Source organism: Lissotriton helveticus, chromosome 4_1, assembly GCF_964261635.1.
Source record: "Lissotriton helveticus chromosome 4_1, aLisHel1.1, whole genome shotgun sequence".
Classification (NCBI taxonomy): domain Eukaryota; kingdom Metazoa; phylum Chordata; class Amphibia; order Caudata; family Salamandridae; genus Lissotriton; species Lissotriton helveticus.
The window spans coordinates 964,781,662-964,808,400 of record NC_136063.1 but is presented as its reverse complement, the minus strand read 5'-3'; the positions used below and the strand labels follow the sequence as shown (position 1 = coordinate 964,808,400).

General features: G+C 44.5%; 1 protein-coding gene across 1 annotated transcript in view; it reads right to left on the bottom strand.

Moving 5' to 3' along the window:
* MARCHF11 (membrane associated ring-CH-type finger 11) overlaps window positions 1-26,739 on the bottom strand; it is a 196,609-nt gene that overhangs the window by 53,428 nt on the left and 116,442 nt on the right. Inside the window, exon 3 of the mRNA XM_078685721.1 lies at window positions 9,212-9,404. Coding sequence (XP_078541847.1) covers window positions 9,212-9,404 — 193 coding nt within the window. The remainder of the gene's footprint in view (window positions 1-9,211; window positions 9,405-26,739) is intronic.

Sequence of the window (26,739 nt, the reverse complement as noted above, 5' to 3'; positions counted from 1 at the left end):
TTCAGCTCTAGGAATGTGTAGGCTGCCACGATGCTCCACCAACTGCCCAGGAGCTGTCAATTGGCAGCAGTTCCCTAGGGCTCCCAAGTTGCAGCTGAACGCACTTAAGTGTGGGGTGACAAGGATCCAGTCAATAGAGGGCGTAGAAGATGGCAGACCGTGATCTAGAGACTTCTGCTGCATGAGTGTGGGCAGAACACTGTCAAAATGGATCCCTTCTGATAGAGTCTAGCAATCGTGGCGCTCACCCATCCCAAGGCGCCTCACTGGGGCACAGCACAGGGCCCTCCCAGGAGTTTATAGCTCGCTCTGCGGGAGTCGCCACTCTCGCGCCTCCAGTGATTCACCCGCCTCACGGCCTCACCAGGGGGACCCGTATTGCCTCAAGTGAGCAGGCGTCGCTGCTGCAACAGGAAACATTTTTTACGGGGCCTTCCCAGGCCGGGCCGGGTCTCCAGACATAGGGTTGTCCGACAACAGATGCAAGTTTGTATTGAGGGTCACCACTCTTTTCGGGGTCCCTCAGCGCTGCAAGTTGCATCCAGATCAGGAATCACCCCTGGAGCCACCGCTATGATTGTTGACTCCCAGGATTCCCCAACACCCACTTCTGGAGAAGAGGGCGAGATTAGAGGTAAATCTTGCTGAGGGTGACCCGTCTGTCCGAGACAAGACAAATGTAAATGTAAATGTAGGTATACTTGTAAAGCGCACTGCCGCCCCATCTCATTCTGAAACTGGGATGGTGCAATTAGCTAAAAAACGGTGTTGGATCTAGCCCTGATCTCTTGACTGGGTGAGAGTACTCTGCTTAATTCAGAGACTCTGTCCATCACCACCCCTTGTTGTAAATAATTTTGTCCGCCCCATCTCAGGGCATCCTGGCGCTGTATACCGCTGTGGAACCCTTCCTGGCTTTCCTTGTGAGATCCTCATTACTGGGCACCCCCAAGGTGAAGCCAGGCATCCCAGCGCTATTGGGGCCGTTGTGGAGATTAAGCAAGCTATTGCCCAGAGTTGCAGAGTGGAACCCATGATTAGAGTAGGCACCGAGGCGAGAATTATCAAGTCCGTGGACATTGAGCCCAAGACCCTGCCGCATCAGGAATTGAACCCTGGTCCCGGGCCAGACATCTGCATCAGAGACTGCCGCTTCTAACCAGTGAGCCACACTTCTCCAGCAAGATAGGCCCCAGTGCCTTTCGGCTGCTAACAGGTGCTACCATGGAGGAGAGCGGGTAGGCCTTGAGCCCTGGGGAGCCACAGTGTCCCATGGACCGCGGCACCCCCCTTATAGACACTCTGAAGAGGATTGATAGAGCTTCAGGATGGCGTCAGGACCGCACGAGCACCACGCGGGGCCTCCCAGACTAATGAAGAGATCAAAGAATGTTGAAGAGGGGGGGGCCCGCCTCGCTGGGGTGAAGCTGCCCAAGACTAGGCAGAGATCGCCCCCCCCCTCAAATTGCAACCAGCCCCAGCAGTTGCCATCCACCTCAGCTCAAACTTGGGGGGCAGAAGCACTCAGTCTCTCTTGTGAAGGGTATCCCCTTACAGATCGGAGCCCCCACCATGCTCACCTTCAGCCAGGGGAATCATCGCTATAACAAAGAGTAGGAGCGCCAACACTGTCCAGTGGTAATGCTCTCCCCCACCAATCGGGGCTCCACCTCGCTCACCTCCTGCTGAGGGGATCACCCTGGCTCAGGCTATTCCTACACTACGTGCAAAGCACTGTAGGAAGGATATCACAGCTTCTCTCCACAAGATGGCGGCTGGGCTCTAGCTCACGGGCCCTGGTGCAAAACTTGCTGTACCGTCCCCCTCAGCCAGATACTAGTGTGGAGAGCAGTTGTGCACCAAAGCTGACATCTTCCCATGTCCCAGCCACTCAGTTTCATATGGGTGGGGCTGCTGTGTCATGCTTTACAATGCTTTAGGGCCCATGGAGTTAATGAGCTCGTGCGAAGAACGTCCTATCTCATCACCAGTCAGGCCACACACCCCAAATTTGAATTTTAATGGGAAGGTTGGAGCTTTTCTAAATTCAATTGAGCGTACTCCTCATCCATATTATATAGTGTTTGATGCACTTGAATCAATATGAGGATAGCAACATAGTTTTTTTCCTCCTATTTTCCATTCCTTCACATTTATGGAAGGTTTTAAAGTTTTCAATTTTACATGTTGCTTCTCTATTTTTATACACCTTATTACTCTCCTAATATTATTAAAATTTTATAAGCAGTTGTGGACCCCCTGATTGGGCGGCGTTTACCCCCACAGGTCCCTTGGACCACAGATTAAGAACCACTCGTCTAGAAGGTTGGCACTGATCACAATATGTTTTTAAAACTTTATTTCTCATGCTTAGTGTTACAGGCTATAAGTGCTAGTAACATTTCTGGAGTCATATTTCGGTCCCAGATGGTGACAGGACCTTTTGGTTATGTTTGGTGGCTAATTTTAACTGCCCGATGTTTCCTACATGTAAATAAAGGCATGGTCAAATAATACATTTGTCATTATGAGTGTGATTACTGATTCGTACCATATCGGAGTAAAAGTACTACGACATCTCTGCGCTAAGTCTTGAGCACTCTAATGAACTACAATTAAAGAATCATGAGATCGAAAGAAGCACTTAATTATTCAACTGGAGTCAATGATGTCCAATAGTAATTAACAAAGTTGACACAAGCGATAAATAACAGTATACACGAAGCATATTGCCGGGTAACCCAAAGACTTGTAGATCAGTCTTCAAAGCTCCAAACACACCCTTTTGGATAAGGATTGCAGTTGTCCAAATTTCAGTTGAGCAGCTGCAATTGCACTAACCTCAGTTAGGTGGTCCTGCTCCTAAAAAGAGGCTACTTCTTGAGAGGCAGACTTAAACAACCCAGCCCACATGTCTGACAAGGATCTTCAGCATATCTCTCTTAAATGAGCACCATCAATGACTTGAATTCCCAAATTTTTGATGGTGAAAACTTATTAATAAGCCCATGGGTAAGCCTGTCTGATATGAACATATTTCCAGATGAAAATTAACAATTGCCTAGATGACTGTTAATGAGGAGCAGATAATGTTCTGCCTGTCTACAGCAAACCAGAGATCCTTGTAATGGGTAACCCTGGCTACAGTACAACCCCCAATGAGTGAGACAACATTGATGACAAATAAGGATAACATCTAAAACCAGAGTAATACTTTTTTGGTCAAATACAATATGCACTTCTGCAAAACCTACTACTGGACAGAGTTGTCCACATCCTCAGTAATGGTGAAAAGAAGGTTCCAAAAATCTGAAAAAGCAGACTACTACACAGCATGTCAAGATGGGATTCCTTTTCCTGTACTCCTCAAAGAGAGCTAGTAGAAGAAGAACATAGTAATACATCAAAAATGACACCCCTTACATTCCAGAATACCTCATTTTTTGCTGCTCCTTGAACAAGTATGTTGTATTTTCTATTGCTTGTTCCTTTGAGGTAGAGTTTTTAAATGTTTGGGAGGTTTTTAGACTGTTGTCTTTTTTCTTGGAAAAATGCTGACTATAGATTTATTTTATGTATGTTTGTTTGGTATGACTGATTTTTATTAAAATGTGTGTTGTTTCATTGGTTTTGAACGTTTGATGTTGCATTTAGTGGTGTTTAGTCAGAGTTGGATTTCAGTGTTATTTCATCTGTTATGGTCATGGGTCCTGTGGTGACGCAGCTGTACTATGTATACCTGGTTATATGGGTGGATGCATGACTCCCAGCATCTGCATTTGTATTCGGCCACAGACATCAGTCATCCTACTACCCTTTTCCATAGCAGCCCTTAAATTGTGATTAAACTGTGCAGCCATTTTCCCGGATTGGTAAATTCTTTTTTTGTCTTGGAAAACCGAGAACATCATTAAACTGCAGACTTAGTAGTCTTATGTAAATATCTCAGTTGTGTAGATACATGCAATGTAAGAATATCCTCCTATTCCAAATGGATTTAGAAAAACCTTGTTTAAGAAAGTGTGATTATAACAATAGTAGTGTGGGTTATAGTAAAGTAATGGGGTTTAGAGTTGAGTTAAGTAAAAGCTTGTGATACATAGAGAGCTGGATGAACTAGAGAAAGCTGCTACGGTGAGAGTATGTATATATTGCAGATATAAACACTTAACAAAAGAGGTGACATCGGACATCTCTGTTCCTCTGAAACAGAGAGCACGATTCAATCGTAATAAACAAAATCTATCTAAATCTCTTTAAACGGGCCATCAAGCAGTCTGGTGTAGAGGCTAAATTCTTGCTTATCGCAGAAGTGGTTTTACAAGAGCCAGAAAAGGAGGTTTTCCAAGGCAAGCTTTTCAAATGTCCCCGTATTTTCCAGGAAGACTAGCATTCTCAATTCTTTAAATGTACAAATGCAACTGTTTATTTCCAATGAAAGGCAGGTCTGGCTGAAAATAAGCCTACCATGCTAGACAGCAGGGATAAAGGCATAAGCTTTCAAGTGAGTCGTCCTCTTGCTTAGACTTCCAGAAAATCAAGGGAATGCACAAACTGAAACATCTATGATATGTAGTAAATCTATTATCAGAGCCGGTTTATGCAGAGGCACCACATCCCACAGTTGTGACGAAACAGTAAAAGGAGAAGGTGAATCAAGCAGTAAAGACTGCAGTAATTAAATATTATCATTCAGGTACATTTTCACTTTTCATGGCTACTAAACACTATTTTTGGGGGGAGGAAATGGTGAAAAACATGTTATAAACGTACGGTTCCTAAACATCGAAGAAATCCATCTGCCAAGATATATGTTGCTTCTTAAGGATTGGATGGTAAGATTGTATCTGAATGATGCATATTTTACAGTGATGTCCAAGTGAATCCTCAGGGTTAAACTAAATTTGTGTAGAATGAAAGAAAATGGCAGTTTATGTGTCTTCCTCTTGGTCTTAAGACGGGACATTGGTGTGTTTCACAACTCAAATAAGCTACAGTTTCATTGATCTGTGCTGGTTGACTTGTTGGCAAGGTTCTCACTTTCTTCACGATTACCAAGGGTGGACATTTGATTGAAGGGTGTGGAACTCCTGTTCATTAGATTTTGATTTGTTATCAAGTCCTTTGGTGGCACAGCTTCCAGGGTTAATCAATTTAACACAGGATCCAAAATCATTTACCTCAAATACACATATTTGCATGTTGAAAGCGACTGGAAATTATATGATCCCTTCTTGCCATGACACCTTATGCAGTTTCATCTAGCAGCCACATTGGGAAATATTTGAATGCCTATTAATATTTTTTAGTGTTTGTGTTCACATTTTTATCAGAAACCTTTCATAATGGGAGATACTACAGGTATGATAAACCTTTATTATTCGGTTCTTGCAGAAGGAACCAGGTTCTAGACCAGAAAATCAAGGGACCCCTAAGCCCAACGTATCAATTTTTTGGGGATGTCAATGGGCTGTACCTTAGTTGGCCAGAAAATATTTTAATCTTGAAACGCTTCGATTCCCACAATCTTGAAACAACTCACACTTGTTGTGCGTGGTACTTTTCTGAAAACATTTTATGAATAGCTGTTAAATAGCTGTTAAATATAAAGAAAAAGTTGATCTGTGAGATTATTGAAAGAAGAGAAGCCTAAATCAGATTAGTTTGCCTCAACCTGCACATATCGGTTATTAAATTAATATGTTAAACCATTAAATCTTGGGTCTTCTACTTTGGCCAAGGAATAAATATCATAAAACAAGTACCTGGTGGAGACAGGTAACTTTTGGTACATCCAGCTAAGGTTCTGAGCTTGCCTCTAAGGACGTGATTGATATGCTTTGCAATTGAAGATATTGCAGCCCTCTAGACTTCACATAAAATGGAGAGCTTTAGGATTTTAAGAAAGTTACAAGGCCTTAGCATTTAAATAGTTTTGTGTCAGATGTATTTGAATTTGTTGCTGGCACTGATAGTATCAAACAGATTTTCATTGTTGGTATTTGAATTTATCGCCTCTAAAAGTTATTGGCTGCATGAAACTAAACAACATTTTATTTTGAGACAACAATGTAAAATACATTGCATGGAGCAACAGTTTCTACTACTAAATAAAGTATTGTTAAAGCAAAGCTGTTCACCTGATGTGGCCAATACCACCACAAAATTCAAATCCCACATGTACAAACTGGTTTAAATGACATGATCTGCTAAGGCATATACTACCCCATCAAATTTCACTCTCCCTTTCACTAATTATATTCAGAGCTTTTTGGTGAAGAAATCAAGAGAGGATAGTAAACTGTATCTGCTTTTAAATGTAGAAACGTTAACTGTGTTCTATTGTGGAATAATATTGACCCCAAAAACATGAAAAATCAACCAGGTACATTGTAGAGTGAAAGAAAAAAAACTACAATAAACGTTTTCCAATAAATCAGAACTATACCTGAAGAACGTTATCTAAAAAAAGAATTAGAGTAGGCACAGCTGCCAAGGTTTCAGATTGCTTATGTGTGACATTTTCATAATTTCAGTGTAATTATGAGTGACATTCCACGACTATGAGTGACACTTTCTTGCAAGCAAAAATCGAGCAATGAAGACGAGGGCAACATATAAATATTAGAAATAACACCCATTTGAGCAACAAGAAACTCCAAGAAGATCTTAAAATTTCTGCAAAGCACCAGAAATGAAAGATCGCTAACCTAGTACCCTTGTAAGTACTGTTAAACAAATGTGTAGGCAAGAACAACGACACTGATCCTGCCTTAGCCAGCCTGCGCCGACTGGGCCTCCTGGCTTCTCCCTGGCCATCAATCAAATTACAACACCTCATGCAACTAAAACAAGTAGGTGAAGTAATTGAAATGCTTCAGATATGCAGGTTACTCTGACTTCTTCACTGAAAAGTGAACATGACATTCACTTGCCTCATGTTAATGACATGCACTAAAAACGTGGTTGACATCCAGTGGAGCGTGAATGACAGAGAATCAAAGAAGCACATGAATACCATGCATTGGAACCAGAATGGCACACAACTAAACCTATCAAAGGTGTGTAATGAAATGCGAATGTGCCATATTGAAACGAAACTGCCATGCATTGAAACTTCCGAATGGTAGGCAATGAAACTTGAACAGCACGACACATGGAATTAAACATGCGAGAGACCCCAGAGAGGAGCCTGAACCAGCCTCACCAACTCACGCTGAACTCAGTTTAGTGCAGATTGGTAGGAACTGCAATTATGCAGATGATCTCAGCTGTATCTTTACTTACAGTAACGGCTGAATGATGACACTTCTCAAGAACTAGAATCATTCATATGGAAGAAGGTGGCGCAGTGACACTAACTTACAACTTTGTGCAGACTTCAGACGATGTGTAGTGACTGCAGAGAACGGTATGGGGAGAGTGGGAAGAAACTGACAGATAAGGCAGGAGAAAGAGAGCAACGCAAATGAAATATGGGAGACACAAGGATGTAAAGTGTGGAAGTAGGCACAATAGAAGACGCAGGAAGAGACAAAGACGACGAGAGATTGGTGGACATCAATACAAGAGAGGGGACATGAATAAACAAAAATACAGAACTAGCTGCAAGGAGAGACAGAAGAGAGACCACACCGTGTCCCCTCTGGGGAGGGAAACTAGCGGAGAAAGCACGGCGGTGTGGGCACGGCGAGTGAGAAATGTGTGCATGAGGAAAGGAAGGGAGTGAGCGTCCGAGACTGCGCAGTACAGACAGTGTGAGTCTTTAAACTCTGGTCCAGGTCAGTCACGAGAGACTGAGTGTGGAGAAGTGAGTCATTTGCACGGAACGACCAGAAAGTAATTGGGCGGCATACTGTGGGCGATTGCTTGAATTCAGTTTGTCACTAAAAATAGTGGCTTGTGTAAAGGGGCTAAAAATGTTTCCTAGAAAGTTCCAGAAATTTTCTCACGAAGTGCTGTACCATCAATTTGATTTAATGTTATTGTCATTGGAGACGTACATTCATCCAGACATTCAACTCTTGCCCGTTTACAGGAGACTTTATGCATTCAATAAAAAACATTAATTATAGCTTAGAATCCGAGAGCCCCGTGCTCCAACTGCCCACCCGCTCGCTACCTCAGTTTAGTTGCACCACATATGGTAGTCTTTCATTAACAGATATAGCAGAAGTTTACTTTAAGACAGATTAATGCTGGCTCTATCTTTCTCAGGCACTTACTTCTTGAAGGCAAGCCGGAATCGATCATTCGGCCATCATGAGAGAGGCTGTGAGCAGCAGGCAGGCAGCCTGCACTTTCAGATCCCCCGCCGCGTTACTAACTTCCTGTTCCTGGGCCGGACGTGACGGCACTCTACCGCCGCACATCCGGATTAAAATCCCGGCCCCCCTGGTGCAGTGCAGTCTGGCAGTGTTAACTGTTTAGGGACACACGGAAGTAGGCGCTTCTCGGAGCAACAGAGAGCTACGGGCACAGTGACAGAGGCGCCGCTGGTGGCTCGCCTGGCAGCAGGTGCAAAATGCGTGACATTGCATTTCAGTGCGGTGATGCGGATCACCGCACTGAAATGCGTGAGCGTCACACCTGTTGCGTGACGCTTGGCAGGACTGAGTAGGAGAAAACTAAAGAGTTTAGTCATCCAGTGACTTGAACTGAGCTATCTAGCAGAAAATCAGCTTAAGCAAACAGAGGATGGCAGTGATTTGAAGAGAAAAGAGAAACTGTTATGTAAAAGCCAAATTTTAGTGGCGCAAAAGAAATACCTGAAGGGAAAGTATTGTTGGACAGCTAGAAACCGCCTTGGGGAATGATGAACAATGTAATGCTCTGATCACTTTCTTGTAATCCCCATAACGCCTCATTGCACTTGGCACAGCCATTATCTATTTAGGGTGATCAACAAAGGGACACAGGCACCTTGTTCCATCTAAATTTCCAAAAAAAGAAAGCATGCTAGTGGCTAAGCTAACAACTTTAAATCTGGGAATGTAGGTGTGAAACACAGACTTAGCACTTAATTGAAAAGCGTGTCATTCTGAGCAAATCACTTAATCTCAATTAGCTTAAACCGCAATGATGTGAAATTTAATTGTGCAAATCAAAGATTTCATGATGTACAGTGCTACGTTTATCTTGTAATACCAAAATGTACATGAAGCACGTATCTCATAACTGGATATGAAAACAGTTACAGTTGTGAGCTTACCTATGCATACTAGGTCCATAAAACCATACATTCCATAGCAGATCTGAAAGAGGATGTCCTTCCTTTGCCATAATGCGTTGGGGCTGAAAGCTGACCACAGGAGCCAAGATACACTTGAGACTAGGAACAAAGATCCTAGAATTACAGCAATGATTTGCACTTTTTCAACCAGTGTTACTGTAATGCTTTGCCACTGAAATACAAAAAAATGCACCAGATGTATTAAATAACATCTTTGTAAAAATGCATTATCAATATAAGCTTCCATGTGTGATGTACAAACTTAGGGCCCTATTCACAAAGGTAAATGTACACATGTAAATGTATTGATGTACACATCTACTACTTGACCCAGAAGAACCTGCACACGTTTTTGCTAATCACTTTTTCTGAATTTGACTAGCATAGTGAAAATTATTAAAGTGTATTGTTCTTTAAAAAAACAATAACAAATATTTAATATAAAGTATTAATGTAAAATAATTGTATATATTTAGATTAAACCTAGAATTAAAACAAATAAAATGTTTCAGTACATTAAGTTAAATGTGCATTAAATAATTAAAACATAAAATAATAATTCTTAAAAATTAATCAAATAAATTCCCACCTACAGTAGAATTATTTCTTTACAGTTTTTATATAACAGGAGCTAGGACCAAGGGCATTAGAGTGCTTTATAGGAGCTCCAATTTACAATACACATGGACAAATTATTTTTAGACATAGGGAGATGAAAGGATCTGCCCAGAATTACAGGCTATTGAGCCAATGCATTTAAAGTTCTGAATAGAATTAATTTACATTTTTTATAAAAATGTTAATTACATTTGTTTTAAAGTATAAGTTAATTTTAATATTAAAATACGTTTATTATCCAATTTTATAATAAATAAATGTTAAAAAAATATATCATTACATGTTCTGTTTGACTCAGTCCCCTTCCCTAATGTGGTAGCCAAAGCGTGCGGAAAACAGAAACCTGTCACATATCACTGACATTTACTTTCCTCATGAAAGGACAACGCTGATGGCCACAACTGGACTAATGGTTGATAAATACTTAGTTTAATTTGGCAAAACAGACCCTTTTAACGCATTTCGGCTCGAACCTTGCTCATGGAGGGGCATGGTTTCTTTACAGTTTTGTTCAGGTGTGCTCACAAACTTTAAAAGACATGAAATAAATACTAAGGGCCCCATTAGGATGGCGGGCGAATCGCCACCGCCGGCCCGGCGGTAGTCACCGCCGGCCCGGCGGGGGCGATCCGCCCACCATCCTTGCAGCAAAGACCCCTGCCATATTACAAAGGCTGGGGGGTCCGCGGCGGACGGAAAGACCGTCCGCCACTTTTCTGCTCGGTCGACAAGTCGACCGGGCGGAGAAGAGTTCAATATGGTGGCGGTGTCTGAAAGACACCGCCAGCCATATTACAATGTGGCCGTGAACATGCCTTTCCGGCATGCAGAGTTTGCTTGCAGGGGCCTGTTGCGGGCCCTCAGAGACTCCGGGGGTGGGGGGTGTACATGGGGGTCTTTCAATGAACAACGTGGCAGGCACCACGCGGTGCCTGTCACGTTGTGCATTAAAACGCAGAAATAGCCTTTGTGGCATTGCAGCAGGCGGTGCTCTCTGCACCGCCCGCCGCAATGGTGCAAATGCGCCATGCGTGGGCGCATCCTAATCGGGAGTGTGTGACCGCCGCACCCTCAGCGGGCGGTCCCGTTTCCCGGGGGTATGGTGGGCGGACAAAGTCCGCCCACCATACTAATGGAGCTCTACATTTACAAGAACAAATTCATTTGTTTTGTCTCATTTTTTTCATTTTATCTTTTTTGTATATCCCCATTCCCTTTGTGTAATCATTCAACCAATAGTGAGAAGAAATAGTTAAAAAAAAAAAGATTAAGAAAATCATTAGGTTTCATCCTGTCTCACGACTGTAAGAAACAGAAATAGCTAGTTGGTTCTCCCTCATATATTGGTACAATGTATTCCAAATAGAATAATCTCATGTCATCTCTACAGAGCACAATAGCCCCAATCCCATAAAGGAAAATAGATTGACTGATTAATGCCCTAGTCGGCATAATCATTTCTTGGGAAAGGAAAACCATCAACCTTCAAAAAAGTGTAAGAATGATTCTACTCAAATGAGTCTCTATCTTTGGTTCCCTTGAGACAAAATATGAGAATATGGTAGAAGTTATTATTATTTATTATTATAGGCTTTTATAGCGCGCTCTGTTACTAAAAAAATAGTATCCTGGCGCGAAAAGGGTAAGAGACAGGACAGAGGAGGATCTTATACAGTGATGTTAAAAAGGTGGTTCTTCAATCCCTTTTTGAACAGGGCGCTGGATGGAGCTGTTCTTAGCTGCTGCGGGAGGGTGTTCCATGCTCTCGTCGCTCTAACTGAGATGGATTGGCCGCCGAGCCTGCTGTATTTGAATTTTGGGACAGTCATCTGGTGCAGATTAGCTGACCTAAGGGGGCGGTTGGGAACATATAGGGAGAATCTTTTCCTCAGGTAGATAGGACCAGCTTGATGGACAGCTCGATAGGCGAGGACAAGGATTTTAAATAAAATCCTGTGGGCAACCGGGAGCCAATGTAGGGTGCGGAGAGGTTGGCGGACACTTGAACTTTTTGGAATATTAAACAAAAGCCGTACAGCGGCATTTTGTATAACTTGGAGGCGATGGATCATATAGGCAGGAAGGCCGCAGAAGAGGCCATTTGCGTAATCCAATCTGGATAATATAAGGGCACGGATGACGGTCTCTTTTGCCGCTCTCGGGAGGAGTGGAAAGAACCTGCGTAAAGTTTTAAGTGTGGAAAAGCAGATCCCGGTGAGTCTTTTTATATGATCCTCGAATCTGAGGTCATTATTAAACCAGACTCCAAGATTTTTGGCAGGGCCTCCGATGGATTTGGGGCAAGGTAGATTGGCTGGCCAAAGAGAGTTGCCAAAGTTATCTGGGAAGGAGCCATAAAGCAGAATTGCACTTTAATTGGGCGAGGGCAAGCCAGCGAAAGACAGATGACAAGCAGGTTTGGGCTCCAGATGTATCCAGGTTGTTTTTGGGCCACGTGAACAAAAGTTGAGTGTCGTCAGCGTAAGCCATTATTTTTGCTCCCAGTTGTTCAGCGAGGTAAATGAGCGGGGTTAGATATATATTAAAAAGCAGGGGGCTAAGGGTAGAGCCCTGGGGCACACCTGTTGCAAGTTTCTTGGGGGAGGAGGTGAAAGGGGGCATCCAGACTTGTTGGAATCTGTTGTCCAAAAAGGATGTTAGCCAGTCAAGGGCAGAGCCTGTGATGCCAATGGCCGCTAGTCTGGTAAGCAGAAGGGAGTGAGGGACAGTATCGAAGGCGGCAGAGAGGTCTAATAAAATCAGAGCCGCTCTACCACCTTCGTTCAAACACTCTCGGATGGCCTCGGAGATTTCCACCAATGCCGTCTCCGTACTGTAGGCTGCTCTAAAGCCAGACTGTGCTGGGTGAAGGGCCTGGGAATTTTCAACGAATTTGTCTAGCTGAGTGAAGGCGACCTTTTCACATACTTTTGCTAGGGCCGGCAGCAGTGATATAGGCCGGAAATTAGCGGGGATAGCAGGATCTAATCCATTTTTCTTTAAAAGTGGGAGCAATTTAGCTTGCTTCCAGCAGGTCGGGACCGTGGCAGTGAGGAAAGAGCAATTGATAATATGCGTTACCTCGTTGCCAACCGTGTCTGCGAGACGCGCAAGCACTCTGGCAGAACAAGGGTCGGAAGGGGATCCTGAATGTAGGGAGGCAAGGATACTGACAATGTCCGTATTATCTGCTAGGGTGAACTGGTGAAACCGTTCCGTGAGGGTAGGTAACACAGGAGACGGGATGGCCAGTGTGGGTGGGAAACTGTTACAGGCAGAAAGTAGATCATCCTGGATTTTAGTGATTTTGTCAACGAAGAAAACGGAGAGTTCTTCGCACCATTTCTCCGTGGAGGCAAGTATGGGTTGGGCAGCGCAAGGTGAGGTGAAACTTTTCACTATAGCGAAGATTTCTTTACTATTGTTATTGGCATTAGTTATGCGCCCTTCGAAATATTGGCCTTTGGCGGATCTAATCGCTGCATAATATTTCTTTTGCGCTGTCCTTAGGTTCTTTTTAGCCTCGGGGAGATAGGCTTGTCTCCATGTCCGTTCAAGTTTTTTACAACCTGACTTAAGGTCACGGAGAGTGGGGGTGAACCAGGGTTTGGAAAGAGTGGTACGCATTCGGCGAACCCGGCCTGTTTTTGTTGATGCGGCCGACCCGCCTTCTATCCAGGAATTAAATGTGCTGACGGCCGACTCAATTTCCATAGGTAGAGTGGGGCGGGCGGTGTCAAGATGTTCAGACATGATCTCTACACTGATTTTATGTTTATGGGCAATTGAGTCGTTAGTCTTGGCCGGGCGTGTCAGGGTCCAAGAAAATCTAATCAGCATGTGGTCGGACCAGGTCACAATTTCGGGATCGGTTAGATTAATGTCGAAATTAGTGCAGACCAAATCGAGGACATGTCCACCTGAGTGAGTGGGAGTTTTTACCCATTGTTTAAGCTGGGCCATGGCAAGAGCTTCACTTAGGCGAGACGTGTCAGGGAGGTCCAGATTATCCACATGTATATTGAAATCCCCCAGAAGAAGATATCTGGAGTATCTCAATGCCCGTGGGACTACTATGTCCTCCAATGTACCTAGAAATCTACCGACATGGCCTGGTGGTCGGTAGACCAGGGTACCCCCTAGAGTGAAGTGCTCCCCAAGTGAAAGTGAAAAGTGCAGTATCTCAGCATCCGTTGGGGGGCCTTATGGTTCTAGCGAGAGAGTCCAATGTTCTCTGAATATGGCTGCGAGGCCACCACCTCTGCCTGATGGGCGGTCGTTCCTGACAATTTTGAAACCCCGTGGGATGGCAAGTTCGACCACCGGTCCACATGTCTCATTTAGCCAAGTTTCGGTGACAAAGAGGAGATCAAACTGGTTGTCACTCAAGATTTCAAAGATGTCCTCTGAGTGCTTAACCAGTGATCTGGCATTGATCAGGCCTGCCCGAATAAATGACGGATCCCCAGGGAGCTGAGTTGGAAATGAGAGAGTGGGCTGATAGCAAAAATTGCAGGCTTGACAGACCCGCAAGGGATCGCCAGCTGCTTCCCATGTGTTACTGCAGGGGCAGGAGGCAGATTTAAGTGCCAAGAGGTACTCACGGGAGTAACGAATCCTGGTCCTATGGGGTATTAGTGGTGCACCGACAGGGGGGCTGGCCTGGCCGCGTCCGGGACACGGACGGGCACAGACGGGCAGGACTTTGGCTTGACTTCGGCGCGACATCGGCGTGCCCGCTGCGCGCGTCCGCTGCGCGGCCGAGGACACATGGGAATATATGGATAGGGGAGGAGTCAGCTGCTAATCGCTGATTGGTGGGGGATCAGGAAGTTGTAGTCACTTCCTCACTGGTGGGCTGTTCGTCGTCCCTCCACGCAAACCAAACTTTTGGCGGTGGAACGGGGACACGAGCGCTGTACAACAACAAAAGTGAGTGCTTTCAATATTTAAAATCACATGAATTTTTGACACAAGTTTAAAACGTGAGCATTTCGTTTTTACCAGCGCTCTGAAATCTGTGGTCTCCTAGCTGTTCTCTGCGTTCAAAATGAATCACCAGAGCGATTGTGGGAGCGGCATATAAGCCTGTGGGGAGTCAGCTGCTAATCGCTGATTGGTGGGGGATCAGGAAGTTGTAGTCACTTCCTCACTGGTGGGCTGTTCGTCGTCCCTCCACGCAAACCAAACTTTTGGCGGTGGAACGGGGACACGGGCGCTGTACAACAACAAAAGTGAGTGCTTTCAATATTTAAAATCACATGAATTTTTGACACAAGTTTAAAACGTGAGCGTTTCGTTTTTACCAGCGCTCTGAAATCTGTGTGCAAATAATAAACATCTGGAGAAGATAAACCAGGTAAAATATTAAGACTATTAATGTAAAAATGACAATTAACACTTTAAAAAAGCCAACAAAATACACACAAAGATTGAACAACCTGTACAGAGGAGGGCCTGAGTTGATATATATTAGTGATAGCCCTTCAATGTTCTAGAATATGCATTTTTACTTGGAACATAGTAATTCCAATGTACATTTTTGGTTAAGGACACTTGATGCATTACACAACATGGTCTATTTTGCACTTTATGTGTTTTCTGATTTCAAAGGGTGTATCACAGAGAGGGACAGAATATGTAGTTCTAATGGAACTATGTTTGCAGGCTTTACATCGAGTACACAGGAAGAAACCCATTTGTTCCCTCCCAGCCAGGTCTGTTGTGTCTGTGTTTGTAGATGGCTTTTAACTAACATATCTTTGATGTTTTCGCTTCTCCGATATGACATTAAGGGTTTATCCCCGACATGGCTCTCAATGGAGTGTACATTTCTTAAGATTGCCCAATTCCTAGTCTGTATGTTTGCTACCTTCCTTGACTCGTCATTGTATGTTGGGATGACCCTCACTGTGCTCTCTCTCCCTTTTCATGTGCTGTAGATTTTCCCTTCATTTGCTCCCTACCCCCATAGCATAGTTATTACATATACACTGTGGCAATTCTGTTTACTGCTTTATGGAGAATTTTTTCTGAGTACCCTTTAGATTTAAATCTTTCAATCCTGGCCGTAAAGTGCCTTATGCATACATTACTCCGGAACAGTCAATGCTATACCAATGACCAAAAATGACTCATGCAACATTAAAAGTGCCTGAACTAAATACTTTGGTATACTTAAAGTGGCATGCTCATGTTCGAGTAATTCAGCAGACCAAGCTCTACCGCACGATGGATATTGCGCTGAGTGTTAAATTAATGGTCATAAAGTGCCTCATGCATACATTACTCTGAAACAGTGATTTTATTCCAGTAACCAAAAGTGACTTAGGTAACATTAAAAGTGCCTGATCTAAATACTATGGCACTACTCCTAAAACGATAAGCACTATTATAATCCAATGGTGCTAGGAATCCAATTACCATTATAACAATGATTGTAAAGTGATGAGTGCTCAAATGTGTTCAATGCATGTGTTCAGTGCTGCCTTATGATTGATCAATACTTATTAATCAATCTTAAAGTGTCTGTTGCATATGTTGGTGTGGCACCTTTGTTACTGTCCCAATGACCATCTGGTGATTTAGAATTGTGTGCCCTTCTTTAAGTTACTTAATCTATTATCCATTTGTGAGCAGTACTATTCCAGTAATCCTAAAGTGAGGTACTGATTCTATCTGATAAAGCTAAATAGACTTGTATCATTACTACAGTTGTCAGTCAAAAATGTTTTATTTCGGAAACCAGCCCATAAAACATATATTAAAAAGATAAAAACATTTACAGTAAAACACATTTAAATCAAAGTTCATAGTTAAAGTGCAAAGTAAGCAAAGGAGCAGGAGAAGTCAATGAAATCCATGCAGCATGGTATTAGTGATGTAGAAACTTTAAAGGAGAACTTGTAGATGTAAATAATATTAGAACATTGGAATGTTGGGAGCTCCATTGAAAACAATGGAGTGCTCTGGGCTTATAATGGCTGGTATAAGCCTGGAGCTCCAACATTCCAATGTTTCTTAGTTCACAGCTCTGGCTGTGAACAAAGGCTTCAGGGAGTCTGAGGGGATTCCAATCCCCTCACGCTTCCAAAAGGCTTTGTTGTTTTGTTAGAACATTCTGTCCTCTAGTGACAGAATGTTCTAATAGCCCTTCGTAGATGGGCTATACCGCTATTAAAGTCCCTCTCCCTTGTTAAAGGCCCTCGCCTTCGGCTCGGGGCCTTTAACGCTGGAGAGGGCCTTTAATAGCCGGTATAGCCCTCTACGGCGGGCTATAAGGCTATATTGAAGACCGGATAACCAAGCAAGTTCATAGGGGCAGGTTAAGTCATTCTACTTCATACACATAGGGGTAGAAACAAATATCAGTTTAGCAAGAGACTAAAAAGCTTCCTATAATGTTAAAAGGCATAATTCATAGCTAAGACAGTTTTAAAAAAGAACTTGCAACACTAGCAGAATAAAACTTATTCAGGCTGGATTTTGTGAATTTTAGCTACCAATAAGCAATATATTATACTAATCAGATCTGCCCAATGTGCATCGTTGTAGAAACAAATCCAAATATCTCGACTAATTTCCAAGAGGGACCCAATGGAACTCACAATTGTCCTCCCAGGCGATATCCTGTATGCATAAAAAACAAATGGGACGTGGCACTTCAGAAACGCAGTATTCTTGTTATTTAAAAAACAACAATATCATGAGATCCACAATAAACAGAAAGCAAACAAGGATAATGCTTTCTGAAGTGCCGTCTCCCCTTTGTTTTGTTTATGAATACAGGAGTGGTTCCCCATACAAGGTAGGCAAGGCACTGTATCACTGAGCTTTGCGGAATACCTGAATCTTCTTGGAGAATTATATATATTTTTATCAAAACGCGTAATGGTATAATGGATTAAACCTGGTGTTTGGAATTCCCTTCCGAGTGCGCAGTCTTATTTCTCTAAAATTGTGGACATTTCGTACCGGCTGTGGTTCTTGCCGGAATTGCGCCACCTGACTTAGGGATTGGTCTCGGAAGGAACCTCTTTGTGCATTTATATATATATATATATATATATATATATATATATATATATATATATATATAATACAAAAAGCCCTGAACAAATACTGGCATGTCTTGTGCAAAGATCCGGACATAGGGATGACTATTGGTGACCACCCGCTGATAGCATACAAAAGGGCTCCATACTTGCGGATCAACTCACTCAAAGTCACTTCGTAATACACAAATCAGAGTCTTGGTTTGACCAAAGGAAAAAAGGATTTAGCAAATGCCCAACCTGCAAAGCTTGCAAGTTAGGAAAAAACATCAAAAACTTGACTGATCCAGGAGCAAAAAACTTCATAATCAGGACTAGCATCACATGTGAATCTTCATACGTGGTATATATGTTACAATGTTTTTGCGGCAAAGCCTATATAGGAAGCACGACCTGTCCTCTCAAAATGAGAATATTGCAACACATCCGTGCAATCCAAAACAGAGACTACTCATACGCCATAGCCAAACACATGGCCAATCATGAAACAAAAACTTGGCTTGATGTGAAATTCTTTGGATTGGCAAGCATTTCTCAACATGAAAGAGGTGGAAACCGCAAACAACAATTGAGACGTTTGGAATCCAAACTAATCATAAGGTTCAAAACCAAACAGCCAGGAGGTCTTAACGGCGACGAAGAACTTTATGTCCATTTATAAAATGAACAATAATTGCAACACTGCATACCTGCCTTAATGACTCTCTGAATCGTTGAATAGGTAGATACCAATTGCTGTTAGTGACAGACCGAGTGCATTGAATATGGTAATTCACAGAAAACAACCTTGAGTAAACACATTATGCTGGTCACATGACAACTACGGGGACGTAGGGCACTCAGCCCTTAATTGTATCAGACCTTATGTCTAAAGTTACGCAATTAATCGACCACCAGGTACCCAGGTGGCCGGTTTTACACGCACGTGTGCACCACGAGCGTTAAGGAAGCGAAAGACCTTTTAAAAAAGAAGCACGCCTCCTAAAGCAGTAACTATAATATTCCTCGTAGTTGGATGTAGCCAGCATTTTGGTATGCATGATGTAATGCATAGATAACATGAACAACTACAAGTACCATCATGCCCTTGTTAAACAAAGGGGTGTGTAATGAAATAAAAGTGGAAAGCAAAAAGGGACTAATCACAATCACTACCGTGACCAGGAACTACGGTTCGAAACGCGTAGGAGGTGTTGTCACGTTTGAATAAACAACTGCGTTAACCCAAGAAGTGTGCCGCGATTCATTTTCTTGTATTGGATATATATATATATATATATATTACCTACTGGCGGTCGCCAGTAGGTATATATAGTTAGGATTTTTTCTCTATGGGATTTTTGAAAATTCTATGTCTAATAACTTTGGCGTTTGTGGACGGAATTGGCTGAAATTTTCAGGAAAATGGAACATTTTGTTTCTGAGTAGCCCCTGAAAATTTGGGGGGGTTTCGTCAAGGGGGGGGCCGAGAAAAAAGGGGGGTCCCACAACGTGTTTTTAACATTGAGTTTTCCATAGGGCGGTTGGCCTCACTTTTAGCCCGAACGGCTGAATGGATTTGCACGAAACTTGGCAAAATTGTAGGGACTGGTAGCCCGATGTGCCTTTGCTAGGTCTCAATATATGTGCTCCAGTGGATTTTGAGAAATTAACGTTCAAAAAAAGATATATATCTGTAACAGCGGACCGGGCAGCGCTCCAGTTCGCGTACTTTTCGCGTTATGGAGCTTTGTGAAGCGAAGCTGATTGGTTCTCCGGCGTCTGTAAACATTCCAAACAGTCCGTAGCGGCCGCCATCTTGTCTCTCGGTAGGATCGAGAGACAAGAGGAGGCCAAAGCGAAGGGGAAAATGACCATAAGGGGGCATAGTAGATCCTCCCTGACCCCCTAGGTTTGATGTGGAGGTTTTAAAAGGGCCCCGCGGGGCAAAAAAATAAATAAATAATAATAATCGAACGGCTGAATGGATTTGCACGAAACTTGGCAAAATTGTAGGGACTGGTAGCCCGATGTGCCTTTGCTAGGTCTCAATATATGTGCTCCAGTGGATTTTGAGAAATTAACGTTCAAAAAAAGATATATATCTGTAACAGCGGAACGGGCAGCGCTCCAGTTCGCGTACTTTTCGCGTTACGGAGCTTTGTGAAGCGAAGCTGATTGGTTCTCCGGCGTCTGTAAACATTCCAAACAGTCCGTAGCGGCCGCCATCTTGTCTCTCGGTAGGATCGAGAGACAAGAGGAGGCCAAAGCGAAGGGGCAAATGACCATAAGGGGGCATAGTAGATCCTCCCTGACCCCATAGGTTTGATGTGGAGGCTTTAAAAGGGCTCCGTGGTGGGGTGCGCCCGGTTAGCGTAACGGGAAGCGGACTGGGGAGCGTACTACAAGGAATGAAGAATGATTGACTTTTAACTTATTGTATGTTTATAGACTTTTTTTTTACTTTTTTTTCTGCTGAGTGACGTCTCGGCCTATCTTCACGGGATGCAGTCCCTACCATCTCGGCGTTTAAGCCCAGGGGGACCGGTAGTGTGGGAGAGATAACGGGGCATATTATCAAGGGGGTTTATCTCCGCTTTTTTGGCTTTAAAAGCCAAGAAAGCGGAGATAAAATTATCTCCGTATTACCTAGCTGTCGCTAACACCAGTTAGCGACCGCTAGTAGGAGATAGCGACTATCTTGGGCCCCACTTTGCATGTCAGTGATATTTATCACTAATGACATGCAAAGTGGGCATGCCAAGATGTTAGCGACTGGAAATAGTCGCTAACATCGCTATCTCCTATTACCAACTTTTGGAGATATTCGCGCTAAACGCGAATATCTCCAAAAAGTAACACCTGCCCTGAGCAGATCTTAGCCATGTTATCCAATGGGAGGTGGATAACATGGCTAAGAGCATTAGCTCGGTAATGCATGAATATCGCTGACTTTTCAGCGATATTAATGCATTGCGGCCGTTTTTTATCGCATTTGCGATAAACCTTGATAATAGCAAGGTTTATCTGCGATAATTTCTGACGATGCTTAGCGGTAAAAAATTCGTTGCTAAGCATCGTTAGGGTAAATATCGCTTAACTTTGGTAATATGCCCCAACGTCTGTTAACGTTCGATTCGAAGGAAATCAGGAAGTGTTGAAAAACATTGTCTGCGCCATCTTGCCTTTTTTCAAATGCCACACTTTTGTCGTGCACGGCAGCCATTTTAGATGACTTGACCAGACCCACTCTCTGCACGCTGTCGATCCTTAGCATGGCTCCCCACCCTCGCAAGCATCTCCCCCAGGCACTGGTCACCCCCGCTCTCTGTCTTATGCATGGGCAATAAACCTCCCCCCATCTGCGCTGCTCTTCCCTGAGAATCACACCCTGTGCCCGCCCGACACCTCCCTTTCGCCCTATTCACTACCGCACCCTCTGACACTCCTCTTCCTCTGTGTCCGATTGTCCAGGCCGGTCCCAGGCTATCAGCTAGCCCTGCAGATGTAGTTTATGGCCCCAGCTGTAAAGAATTACCCCTCTTCAAAGGAGTTATAGTAGATCAAGGCCCACACCTGATGAGATCCGTCACACCACACGCGTTCCTACTATCTGAAAACCATCCTGTATTGTGATTGGGGAGGGGACCGAGCCTGAAGCGGAAGATTCCAGGGATGACTCTTTGTACATCAAAGTTTTTACAATTATGTGTCACATTAAAAATATATAGCACTCCAACAAAGTAGTAGGATTATAAAACTTTAATAACTTATAAATATATACAACAAAACAAAAACAGTAAAAACATTTAAACATTTTTAGGGAAAAAGAAGGAAGTAGCGGTCGGTTGTGCGAATAGTCCCAAGGCAGCACAACGTCCAGATTTCTGGACGGCACCCAGGTGATGTTGCCTGGGTGCCGCACTGATTTCGGTATCCGGCGTGGGGCGTCGCGGGGGGTGGGTCATCAGTAGCGGTCTGTTGTGCGAATAGTTCCAAGGCAGCAGAACGATGGCACCAAGGTGATGTCCAGTAAGTTGCCACCCTCCGAATAACGGCGTGGGGCGCCCCGGGGGGGGGGGGGGGAGGCGGCGTGAACGGGCCTCCCCAGGTGGAGCCTCGTCTGCTGTAGTGGGGCGCCCCTTTACCGTTTCAGTTGCCATTCCGTCCGCTTTTGGTCCACTGTGTCAAAATCCGCAATTCAGCTGAGTTGCGCCCACTCTTGCGGTGCAGCGATAGGCGGCTGTCACAGGACTCTCAAAATGGCGGCAGGCTCTTTCCTTTTTGGGCCTGGTCCACTGAAATGGCCCTGGGACACCTTGGAAATCGGACGCTTGTCTGCTAGGTCTTGGACCCCATTCTCGAAAGCGTCCCCTCCGCCTTGAGGATTCTACAAAAGTCTTGGGGGCCCCCGACTCCTGTAGGCTTCCGGTGGGGAGCGGCTGCCATGATTGCTCGCGGAATGACCACGACGGAGCCACGAGATGGTGGTGCTTTCATGCTGACGCCAGCTTCAGTCTGAAACATCCAGAAACAAGGTGGGGCTTTCATCGTTTGGAAAAAAAAAATAGTTTTCATCCAATGAAAAGTGTTATTTTTAGGTCATATGATCAAGCCTTCCATCATTAGGAAACCAAAAGTAAAATGAACCAATGAAAAGTTTTATAAACAAGTCACATGACCTGTTATGCGGCATAGGGTATAAAAAGCGTAGAAAATCCGTTGGCACGTGAGGCGGCGTCAGTAGCGGACCGATGTGCGAATAGGCCGAAGGCAGCACAACGTGCCAAGATCCGGATGGCACCGAGGTGGTGTCCAGCAAGTTGTCGCACTGGTGTGGCCATCCTACAATGCTGAAAGTCGGCGTGGGGCGCCCCGTTGGCCTGTGAGATGGCGGCAGTAGCGGACCGATGTGCGAATGGGGCCAAAGGCAGCGCAACAATATTTTCTGAATAGAAGACACCACAAGGCGCTGAGATGCCAAGATCCGGATGGCACCGAGGTGGTGTCTAGTAAGGTGCACTGGTGTGGCCATCCTACAATGCTGAAAGTCGGCGTGGGGCGCCCCGTTGGCCTGTGAGATGGCGTCAGTAGCGGACCGATGTGCGAATGGGGCCAAAGGCAGCGCAACAATATTTTCTAAATAGAAGACACCACAAGGCGCTGAGATGCCAAGATCCGGATGGCACCGAGGTGGTGTCTAGTAAGTTGCACTGGTGTGGCCATCCTATAATGCTGAAAGTCGGCGTGGGGCGCCCCGTTGGCCTGTGAGATGGCGTCAGTAGCGGACCGATGTGCGAATGGGGCCAAAGGCAGCGCAACAATATTTTCTGAATAGAAGACACCACAAGGCGCTGAGATGCCAAGATCCGGATGGCACCGAGGTGGTGTCTAGTAAGTTGTCGCACTGGTGTGGCCATCCTACAATCCTGAAAGTCGGCGTGGGGCGCCCCGTTGGCCTGTGAGATGGCGTCAGTAGCGGACCGATGATGCTCATGGGGCCAAAGGCAGCGCAACAATATTTTTGGAATAGAAGACACCACAAGGCGCTGAGATTCGGTTAGCACCGAGGTGGTGTCTAGCAAGCTATGCAGCTGAGTTGCGTGCGCACTTGCGGCGAATAGGTCGAAGGCAGCACAACAATGTTTTCTGAATAGAAGACACCACAAGGCGCTGAGATTCGGTAGGCACCGAGGTGGTGTCTAGCAAGTTGCCGTACTGGTGTGGCCATCCTACAATCCTGCTCCGAATAACGGCGTGGGGTGCCCGAAGGGGGGGGGGGGGGGGGAGGCGGCGTGAACGGGCCTTCCTAGGTGGAGGCTCGTCTGCTGTAGTGGGGCGCCCCTTTACCGTTTCAGTTGCCATTCAGCTGAGTTTCGGCCGCTCTTGATGCTACAGCGACAGGCGGCTGCAAGAGGACTCTCAAAATGGCGGCCTGTTCTTTGGATTTGGGCCTGGTCCACTAAAATGGCCCTGGGACACCTTAGAACTCGGACGCTCGAATTTTTTTTCCTTTCCTCTACATGCAAAAAAAGGTAAATGCCCGGTACGTTACACGCTTCATCTGCCACGATGTACTCTCCAGAGGAACCGAAAAAAAATATAGTTATGGTAACTATACCATGCATCGTCATATGGAGAGGTGGCACCGATTAATTATAGTGCTGCATAAAAGAGAGATTTGGAGGAGAACCCCCGACCTGCCAGTACATTCATCAAAGAAGTGGCACTGACAGCATCAGAGGCAAGGGAAACGGTCCCAAATATTTAGAAGAACTTTGGAAAGATTAAAATGACATGTTTAGATTGTGGCAAATTAATTTCATGTGGACAGATGAGTGTTACTCTAATAAATACAGCATATGAACATCATCATAGTCGATGGTTGGTAGAGACATTTTGACTATATCCTGGACCTGCCCGTCCTCGCCCAAAATGGCGCCGGAATAAATGGGACTCGTAACTCCTTGTTGTGTACTGGTTGCACAACCTTGATATCACGAGATACGTATGCAGTTTTGAAGCACATGGCGGGCGGGGACGAGAATAGATTGAATATTTCGATATCCCTATTGATATTAAGTTCTGATGTGTTATTGATTACTGTACTATTGAAAGTTCGAATTAACGTCACCCATGGTACTTGCCCGCAAATGTATATCTAGATAATTTTATTGTAAGTGGCCCTGTCGTATTTTAATTATAAAATGTACGTCCACCGATTCCGCAACTGTTAGACACTTTAGTTCTTGCAACCTAATGGCCCGCCCGTTACGTTCCTCTACAGTGTAAATGTCTACTCATCATATACGATTACAGTTTGCTCCGTGGCCGGCCCACGTGGTTATAGGCCCGTATTTGTATAATGACATTTTCACAATAAAGGTTTTTTAAAAAAAACATGGTAGTAGTATATACATTGGTAAAGTTTTTAATAATAGTCACTGTTTTCGAATCAGTAAAAGGCAAGTGAAATAAAGCAGTCCAATTACATGAAGGGTAAAAGGTATAATACGCAGGAACGCAGTAAAGATAAATGGTCAAGGGCTGTTGTGTTTTCTACTCCTGCAACATAAAGTGATCGATAAGAATCTGATATTCAGGCGTATCGGCGACTAAGACAGCAGGCCGACCCTCTTTTGCTCAACGGCTCCGTCATGGGACGAAGAAACGCCCTTTTTCTCGAAAAAGGAATATATTTTACTTGCAGGACAGTTGTAAATTTTCCGGGAAAGTACATTAGCCTGGAACATTATAACATATATTTAAGAAAAAATAATGTTCGAAAGCATCATTAGAATAAGAAAAGTAAAATGAACCAATGAAAAGTTTTATTAACAAGTCATATGACCTGTTATGCTTACGTTACGCGCTGCGCGTCGCGCCCCGGATCACTTCCGGATGCGCTAACGCGGCGCGTCATATGATGCATTATGCGACAACGCAGGTCTAGAATATAGTCAAAATGTCTCCACCAACCAGCGGTCGGAACACAACCCCTTTCAGCAGGCTAAATAGTTCTGTTAAATGACAACAGAAGGGACAGGCAACAAGAACCATCAGTCAAAGAGGGGAGGGCTAGTTCTTCTCTACCGGGTCACGTTGGGGCGCTACCGGAACTGATCGAATTGGTAGTCTACAGTGTTTCTGGATGTTTCAGACTGAAGCTGGCGTTAGCATGAGAGCACCACCATTTCGTAGCTCCGTCGTGGCCATTCGACGAGCAATAATGCTAGCCGCTCTCCACCAGAAGCCTGCGGGAGTCGGGGGCCCCCAAGACTTTTGTAGAATCTTCAAGGCTGAGGGGACGCTTTCGAGAATGGAGCCCAATCTCTAGCAGACAAGCGTCCGAGTTCCAAGGTGTCGCAGGGCAATTTTAGTGGACCATGCCCAAATCTGAAGAGCCGGCCGCCATTTTAAGAGTACTGTGGCAGCCGGCTATCGCTGCACCGCAAGAGCGGGAGCAACTCAACTACATGGTGAGCGAGACGCTGTAGTCGAAAGAGCGGGCGGTAAACAGCTGAATAGCGGAAGAGGCACAGTGTAGCAAAAGCGGGCGGAATGGCAACTGAAATGGTAAAGGGGCGCCCCACTACAGCGTGTCTTTAGGTGAAACGGATTGTGGGACAAGGTCAAGAATGGAAAAGTTACCAAAAGGCAAAAAGTTCCGCTTGATCCCGGGAGCCGGCCACCTATGTCGGGGGCGATCTCAGGCTACACCAGGAGAACACGACTTGGGGAGGGAGCCGGAGCCAAGCGCCCCCTCCGAGTCCGCGCCATCACACCGTCCCTCGGGGGCCTCCGTCAAGCGGTTCAGGGTGGCACCGCATTACATTGTTCACAAATGCAGTCACGTCCTCAAACAGTCCCCACTTTACTTTGACAATAGTGAAGCTGAAGCAAGTGCAAATAGGCTTCAGACAGTGTTACAAGCACTCCTCAAAACTTTGAACCATCAGAGTGCATGAGTTTCATGCTCGATCGATTGAGCTAGCCGGATCGGGCAACAAAAAGTATAAAATAGTTACGTAAATAGTTGTTTAATAAAATGTTTTACCCTGTTACTTTGCTGGTGTGTTGTATATATTTGTAATATTTGCATAGAGTTTATCGTTATTTTGGGCGGGGTGGGTGGCGGAGCCGAGCTGTATTGCAGCCATCATGGTGTGGAGTTCAGTTCATCTCAATAGTTTCGTCTTTGTCATGAGGGGTTGTTCCTAATGTTTCTATTTTAGCGAGGTCAGAAAGAGATCCCATTAGTGGCCTACTGATTTTGCTCGATTCCTTTTGTTTTTTTACACGATTTTTCGCTATCTGCAAAGACTAAACAGAGTATTGCGACTCTGTGCTTGTTTG